Genomic DNA, 8,702 nt, shown 5'->3' with positions numbered 1-8,702 from the left:
CAAAAACACAGGTAACTTACAAAAAGTTAGTTTATATCCCTACTATTTTTGAAAACATCCAAAAGATCTTAACACCATATAACATTATTTTAGCTCCCACACTAAACAATAAAATCAAAAATTCCTTAAAAATCAATGAACAAAGTAATAGTAACACAGACATTTTACTTAATAACAATCTAGTCTACAGCTTTGCCTGTACTTGTCATCCTAAATTCTATTACATAGGTGAAACCAGTAGAGTACTAAAAACCCGGATAAATGAACATATTAGAGCCATAAAATATAATTACATCAACTCTGCAGTTGCTACTCATTGCAACCAAACTGGCTGTGAAATCTCACCCGACAGCATCAAAATACTTAAAAGGGAAAAAAACATTTTTAAAAGGAAATTCTACGAACATATCGAAATTATTAAAACTAAAGAAACACACAGAATGAACTTAAATACTGGTACTGTCATAAATGACATCTGGCAGCCTTTCCTAAGATGCAAAGCCCATTAAAGTTGTCCTACCATCCTCCCACCTTAACCCCCACTGTGCAATTCCCACCAACCTCTGTATATGTTACAAGGATCCCTCACTTCTTTGTAACATCTTCCATCAGACCTGTCCTCTACACATCTCTTCTGTATTTGTCACATCCTACAGGTATTCCGTTAATTTTTCATAATTTACACCTTTTTAATATACACTTTTTTAGTTTTGTGCATACCACTTTTTATTTTAACACACATTATACTATCCTCAGGTGCATGTATATTGATCTGATAGCACTATTTGCTCATTCCTCCTCCCGTGTTTAAATATGTGTATATATATCTTATGTGTAATACCAGCTTAATGGTCACTATCTCAGGTAATTGTATTTTATCATATAAATCACTGTACGCGTATACTAATTTTTTAAATGAATTCTGTAAATTTTGATACCTGTAACCAATTTGATAATTATGTAATAATAATAGGACTGAAGAGGGGCATTAAGCCCGAAATGCATATCAGTCCAAGTCAATAAAGCAACCTTTTTCCTCTTAAAGTGTTCCTGTATGATACATTCTCAACAGCAGCATTGTGCTAACCAAACACATTATTTTAATTCATTACATAAAAGACGATAGGCGAATAATCACTCTTAAGATTAGTTTTATTTACAACTAGCTATTACCCATGTGGATTTTGCAAGCAAACCCCATTTATATTCATCATTTTAACAACCATAGTAATTGTTATATAACACCTACTGCTGAGAATGATGAGAATTGCTGAGAATCAAACGAACTGTTTTCAATTTGATCGATTTTCTGTGTTTACAATTGTTCTATAATCGAACTGATATGCAATAACAAATTCGAATTTTAAATGGTTTGAACATTTGGTTAAAAAATCAAAATATATAAAAATAATTATAACAATGTCTGAAATGTTAGCAATTTAATACTCCTAAGTACTCAATGAAGACTAAACGTAATTAAAAACAAAAAATTGAATCTAAAATATTTCAGTAGAAGTCATTCTTCTGGTTAAGCCTTAATCCTCTCCCCCGCAGGGGAGTTTCGAAAAATCCTTTTTAGTGTGCGTTTTCATGATGTACCCTAACTGTGTACAAAATTTCACCTCAGGTTCAGCAGTTTGCTCTGGGCAATGATGAATCAATCACTGTCAGTCAGGACAAGTAATTTTATATATTTAGATTGAAAGAAAATAATCCTTTCACTTGACTCAACCTATGAAATAGATCTAAAATTTATAAAACTAATTCGTATGCAGAAACAAAATGTTAATTACAAATTATATTTAAGGTTAAAATTACAAATTTACTCCATTTATTATGTTTATTTGATAAAATTAAAACTTTTTTTGCACAATTCCTAAGAATAAACAATTGCTTATAACAAAGTCCAATTGCCTGTTATTAAATTGTCAAAAAGCTGCAAATTACATACAACTCAAATTGGATGATAACTGTTATTTTAGACGTACTTTATTATATCATTTCCTGTCTATACAATCTAAAGATAACATTATTAGTATAGAATGAAGATAAGATAAAAATAGCAGCTTTTCATTGAAATTATTGTTGCATTAATTAAAACACATTTAAATCAAAATATGAAATTATTATTTGCTGGTACAATTATTCAAAAGATGATGTAAAAATATTTACCATAAACAAGTACACAATGAGTTACATGAAACAGTACACATACAGGATGTAACACAATCCAGAAACAATAATTGAATCTAAGTTAAAATTGCATTATCAAATGCTTTAAATCAGGGGTGTCCAACCTTTTTGTTTCTCTGGGTTGCATTGGAAGAAGTCAAGGAGTTTTGGGCCACAAGTACATATAATATATACTTGTGGCCCAATATGGAAGTATATTTTAGGATTAACATGTCTAGATTATAATAATGAGTATTAAATCTTTATCGCAAAAAAGGATATTTTAAAAAATTACTTCTACAGACACTTTCAATTTTTACTTAGAAATAGATAAATTCATTTATTATAAAAGAGACAAATGAAAATTTATTTGAAAAACACAAATATTTGTTTTATTTGGGNATCGAAAAAAAGGATATTTTAAAAAATTACTTCTACAGACACTTTCAATTTTTACTTAGAAATAGATAAATTCATTTATTATAAAAGAGACAAATGAAAATTTATTTGAAAAACACAAATATTTGTTTTATTTGGGTTTCTAATTAATAAAAAGTGACAAAACACCATTTTAAAGGTGCATTTTCATTCAAATAATACAGTATATTTATAAATAAAATGTAACCCAAGAAGTAGCCAATGCACAAAATGATAATTTCTACGTCAAACAAAAAAAAGTAGCCACATTTGGTGCAATGTAGCCAAATCTTGCAACGTTGGAAGAAATACTATTAATAAATAAAGCTGGAGTTGTGACTCAAAGGATAATAGACCCACATGTGGGGAAAGGAGAAAAGATAAAGAAATGAGAAAGGTTGGAAAATTAAGGGTCAATATTTGCATAACATAAGATCTATTTAACTTTTCTCACTACTTTTTATCTTTTGTCCTTTCCCCAAATTTGGGTCTATAATTCTTTGAGTCACAACTCCAGCTTTATTTAGTAATCCATCCTCATTCAAACATCTCCAAGAATTTGAAAATATTTCTTTTCCACTCAAAAATAAAATATGAATAAAGGTTTACGACTTTGTGAAACTTCTTTTTTGAGTTTATGCCGTTGAAATAAATAAATAATAATGAAATTAAAACATTTGTTGGTTTTGTTTACACGTTTATTGGGCCGCATTGGAACTTGCCTTGGGCCGCATGCGGCCTGCAGGCTGGACACCCCTGCTTTAAATGGTCATTTTATTACTTTTTTTCTTTATTCAAATTATTTTTGTTAACTTAATATAGTTTTTACCTCACTTAGTTACAGAAATCTTGTAAATGCAATAACCCAGTGTTTTTCAAAAAGAAAAAGACATGTGTTTGTAGGTCCTACACTACAATAAAAAAACTACAATTTCAGTGAGAAGGCTGTGCTTGTTTATTTTACAGTACAATTGGTTTTTCGATGGATATTTAGGTCTCAATAGAAAGAAAATTAAATACGTAGTTTTTAAAATCACTGATATAGTTTTAATATGGCCCTAGGGGTTGCCAGAATTTTTTAACTTGTAAAGGGGTTGTGTATTCAAGAAGGCTGAAAAACACTGCAATAACAAATGTCAGATTTCTTGATTTTTATGTAATATCTACTTGCATTAAAATATTGGAATTTTGTAAACTTTGTTTGAAAATCAATAAATTTTATTATTGATTATCAATAGCTTAAAACACTAAAGAGAAACTTTATGCATAAATATTTGAGCTGAAATATTAATCGATCATCTACTTCTAACACAAAGCAAAACAAAAGTTTTATATTATACAATATAACATTTTTTCAACTTATTACACAGTAAAATGCAACTGCAAGATTTGCAAAAACTGACGTATTTCATAATTTTATGCATATTTAAATTGATAGAAAACTTCATTGTCGCAAATAATATTGGACTTGATACCAATTTTTCCTTAAATGGATAAAAATATTCCATCATTTAGTGAAATATACAGGGTGTCTAAGTTAAAAGTTTCAGAACTTCTAAGAGGGGTACAGTGCATTCCCACGACTCAGAATCATATAGCAATGCAGGGTTGGAAATGCTTTCCTGAAGCGGTGATGTACACAGAAACAGCTAACCTCTGGTGCAGGCTAGCAAAGAAATTATGGCTGGGAATACACCCCATCGGATATTGTTACACATACAAGTGCCGTGCGGCTGGCCCACTACAATCTACATATCCATACACCAAATACATATCGGCTAACTCTGCATCCTTGTGTGAAATGACAATTTCCTGCAAGAACGCTTGGAACTTTTGCGCAATCTACCGTGTCAGGAAAGCATTTCCGATCCCACATTGCTATATGATTCCAAGTCGTCGGGATGCACCCTAACCCTTTTAGAAGTTCTGAAATGTTTAACTGAAACACCCTGTATAATTATGAATTTTAGCCAGTTAAAATCTTGTAATTTCTATTGTAGAATATTGTTTTATTTTTATTTATTTATTTATTTTTATTTCTCAAAAGACACTGTGGTCAGGTTGGTTTAATGATAATATATAAAATCCAACAATGATATAAATAATTTAGAAGTACATTATTGAATATGATTTTATATTTAAAAAAAGTTTGTTGCTAAATGGCTACATTGTGTATTGGAGGTAAAACATAAGATAATCAATATGAAAATTTTTGAAACATTGTTATTTTTGTTGAAACAAAATCCAATTCCACATTTTGTATGAGAAAAACCCTTACTTTGGATATTTACAACATGTATGACTAATGTGATCACTTCTAATATCCCAAAAAAAGGAGGCTCAAATTGAGCTAGGCATTTGAAAGAAGAAAAAAATTCTCTATTTTACATTGAATTTCATACTCTATTCTCTACTGTTCAATAGAGAATGAAATTCAAAATAAGAATACAGAAACATTTAGTAGTCATACTTTCTATCTTGCAAACTATTTGCAATCTCCATATGAAATTTAGCTTGATCTAACATTTCATTAGCTTGTTTTCCTTTATGCTGTTGAGTCCTTTTGAATAACAAACAAGAATTTACCATTACCAGGTTGAGCATATTATAAAAGAAGTCTAATATACCATTTTCTACTTCAATTTTATTTTACAAGGGCGGTTTTTTTCAAGCTCAAATGGTCCATATAACAGACAAATTCATTTTGTTATTTACACTTATTACCAAAAGTTAGGGACAAACATAGTTACTTTTCAACATAATCACTGTGAAAATTGAGGAATTTGTCATATCTGTGGCTGAGCTTTTCCATCCCCTTGTCATAGAATGTTGCTGCCAGTGAACTGAGATGGCCTTAACAACGTTTTGAAGATCGTCCTTAGTCTCAAACCTCTGCTAGCCACGTTTTCAGTTCAGGAAAGAGATGGACGTCTTCAAACATCAACAAGTTCCAAGCTGGGTGGAAGTCTTCACCACCTTAAACACCCAGCATATAGCCCCGATTTAGCACTGAGAAACTTCCACTTCTTTCCTGAACAGAAAAATGTTTCTTCCTTTTTTAAGATAATTCTAGTTAATTATCTAAGTACAGAGTACCCCTAAAGCATAATAATGATAAGAAATGGAGATAAATGAATGACCTCAGTTTTCTTTCCACGAATGAATTGCCAAAAATAGAAAATAGAGAAAAAAATGTACAATACCCAAGACAAACACTGAGATACAAGAAAGATAAAGTTTGAACAACTTGCCAAGTGATTGGATGATTGTTTTACTGCCTCAGTGAACCAAACTTGAATCCAGGTTGGCTCAAATTTTTATGAGTTGATTCAGATATGTTAGTCCTTTTCATTTGTTGCTTAGTTATCCCTGCTGTGGGCATGCCAATTCAATAATTGATATGTGAAACATCATCTAATAATCACAGAATGGAAAATGCCATAGCTAAACAAAATTGCTTGTAATTTTAAATTGTGTTAAATATTTATCCACATTGAGATGCATAAAAAATAACAACACTGAAAAATATACTATACATTCCTGCTTTTTCTAGCTTATTCATAGCTACATATTATATATCAGTAGCATTTGTATCTTTTCAGAAATAAATATTAAAAACATAATATGAAATTCACTGTTTTGATTATTATTGTATGATCTATATTATAAATATATTACAATTTTTACATATATACATACATACATACCTTTCTTTGCTTTTATAAGGCGTTTCCCAATATCTAATGTGACATAAGCAGTACCATTTAAGACAATATCTATTATAGTTTTCCATGCGTTTGGCGAAAGCCTTTCTGTAGGAGAAATAAAATTCCCTGCAGCATTATTGATGATGATATCCGGAAGACCCAGTTCGGACTCGCACCGATCTATGGCCAATTTTACGGCTTCGGGATCACGTACGTCTGCGGAAATGGGAATCACCTAAAGCTTTTTAAGCAATTTTATGCAGTTACAAAAATAGCTTAAATTTAAATTACCTTTTGTTTTGTCATATTTGTGATTTCTTCTGCTGTCTTCTGCAAAATATCCAGTTTCCTTTAAAAAATTAAATACTTTTTTTCACAAATGTAAATTCTATTCAAAAATATAGTTTCTGGCAGTAAAAAGACAATTAGAAAACAAAAGCACTTAAAAAAATAATACAAAGTATGATTTATTCAACCATATTCTAGTAAAATTAACTGACTGACAGTTCAAACGGCAGGCAATTAGGTGTATTTTTGTGCTATAAGGAAACTGAGAAAAATTTTTGAGGACCTAGCAAAGTTAAGTGGTTGGGCTCCATTCCTCATTGCAAGTCTAGTTAAATCTGCTTTTGGCAAAAATAGAGGACCTTCTTAAGGACAGTAGAGCAGACAGAAAAAATACTGGAGAATCCTGATTATCTGAGATAATGTGGAGGAATGTGCAATCCGAGATAACTGAAAATAGAATAAAAATATGTATTGTTGTAGTTATGTTTTAATATGAACAATTTGTCTTGTATTGAAGTTATATGATAAAACATAAAAGAAAGAAATCATTCTGTAACACGTTATCATTTTGAACTTTGTTTTACATATTACAATATAAGAAAAGTGTTTTCGCTTACAGGTTTACCTCAAATAATGCAGAACCTCAGTTAATCAAGGCTTAGCTAATAAGGGTTCTACCATAGTAATAAAATGCTTCTGAAGATATAAAACTAATTTTGTCTTGATCAAATATATCTAATATTGCAGATTAAAAAGCAATCAAAACTAACTACAATTTATATAAGTATAACACCCATTGCAAAGCCTGATATGTTTATAGAAGCATCACCAAACGTCTAAATAATTGGGCTATAATTTTGCTTAAATGAAAGGTTTATAATGCATTTAGACTTTACTATTGAGCTATTTAATACTTGTAGATTATGAAAAATCCAAATTTTCAGATTAATATATTTTTTCTATGTAATTCTTTTAAATAAAATTAACTTAGATAATATATAAAATACATGTTTATATATATAATTATCACACAGCAATGCATACAAAGTTGACACAAAGTGCTATGTTGGTATTACCAACATAGGTCTGATCATAGTATATAATCAGACTAAAATATTATTATTAAAATGGTAGAATATATTATTTTCCATAGATTATAATTTCTTTTTTTGTGTAGTTTATATACAGAGATGAATCAACAATCTTATCAGACTTGATTCTTACTTAGCATATATTAAAATTCTACAAAAATATTTTTGCATAATAGTTCAAATATTTGGCAATTATGAATTTATAAAATAATGTTTTGAAACATTTTGTGAATTCTATAATTATAAAATTATAGGTGCTGAGATTATTTGAATGCTAGTGATGTTTTTTGATGTGAATGCACTATGTGACAAATAATTTTGAAGGATAAAGGTTGATAATGTTATAAAATATATTCAACAATAAGAAATCTATGGCCAATTTCTGAACATTATACACCAGATTCAAGGATCCTAAAGTTATCTATGTGTAATAAAAATTTCACAAGTTCAAAAGAAACACTAAGAGACATGAAAGTTACTTCATAATTTGTTCTCTTACAAACTGGGATTGGATAAAATAGCCCAAATAAGATAAAAATGGAGTCAACCCTTATTTTGCAGCTTTTGCCACCCTCAATATGTTTTCATATATATTTTCGGATAAACAGAATTTTATATGCTTTAGAATATAAAACAATTTAATTCACTGATGATTATAAAATATGTCCTAAAATGTTTGGGATAATTTTTTGAGCTGTGAAGATTTGATGTTTTGAAATATAAAAAAATATATATTTTATATGACATACAAAAAAGAAATTGTTTATACATGTTCAGTATCAAATAATGAAAATTTTTATAAACATTTAAGAAGTTCTTTACATGTATAAAAAATTTAATATGAAACATTTATCAACTGCTTTTTTAATATTCTACATGTAAAAAAGTTCAGCGATTATTCAAAAACTGGAAAGATTGCTCTTTGATAATACTGTTTCAATTATTTTTATTCACATTTTAATTTTGATAAAATAATATTTCATATTTTATGAGTGTATTATAAATTATATTAGAAAAATAATCACCC

The 8,702-nt window shown here is 29.2% G+C and overlaps 1 protein-coding gene across 3 annotated transcripts in view; it reads right to left on the bottom strand.

Annotated features, from left to right (window-relative positions):
- LOC111633074 (2,4-dienoyl-CoA reductase, mitochondrial-like) overlaps positions 1-8,702 on the bottom strand; it is a 19,450-nt gene that overhangs the window by 6,105 nt on the left and 4,643 nt on the right. For all 3 annotated transcript variants that reach the window (XM_023377604.1, XM_023377603.1, XM_023377602.1), the window contains 2 exons: positions 6,588-6,645; positions 6,297-6,531 (listed from right to left, as the gene is read on the bottom strand). In XM_023377604.1, the coding sequence (XP_023233372.1) occupies positions 6,297-6,531; positions 6,588-6,645 (293 nt within the window). The remainder of the gene's footprint in view (positions 1-6,296; positions 6,532-6,587; positions 6,646-8,702) is intronic.

This window comes from Centruroides sculpturatus, unplaced genomic scaffold (genome assembly GCF_000671375.1).
Source record: "Centruroides sculpturatus isolate CEXI.00-Female unplaced genomic scaffold, Cexi_2.0 scaffold772, whole genome shotgun sequence".
NCBI classification, from domain to species: Eukaryota; Metazoa; Arthropoda; class Arachnida; order Scorpiones; family Buthidae; genus Centruroides; species Centruroides sculpturatus.
This window is presented reverse-complemented; position numbering and strand designations above follow the sequence as displayed.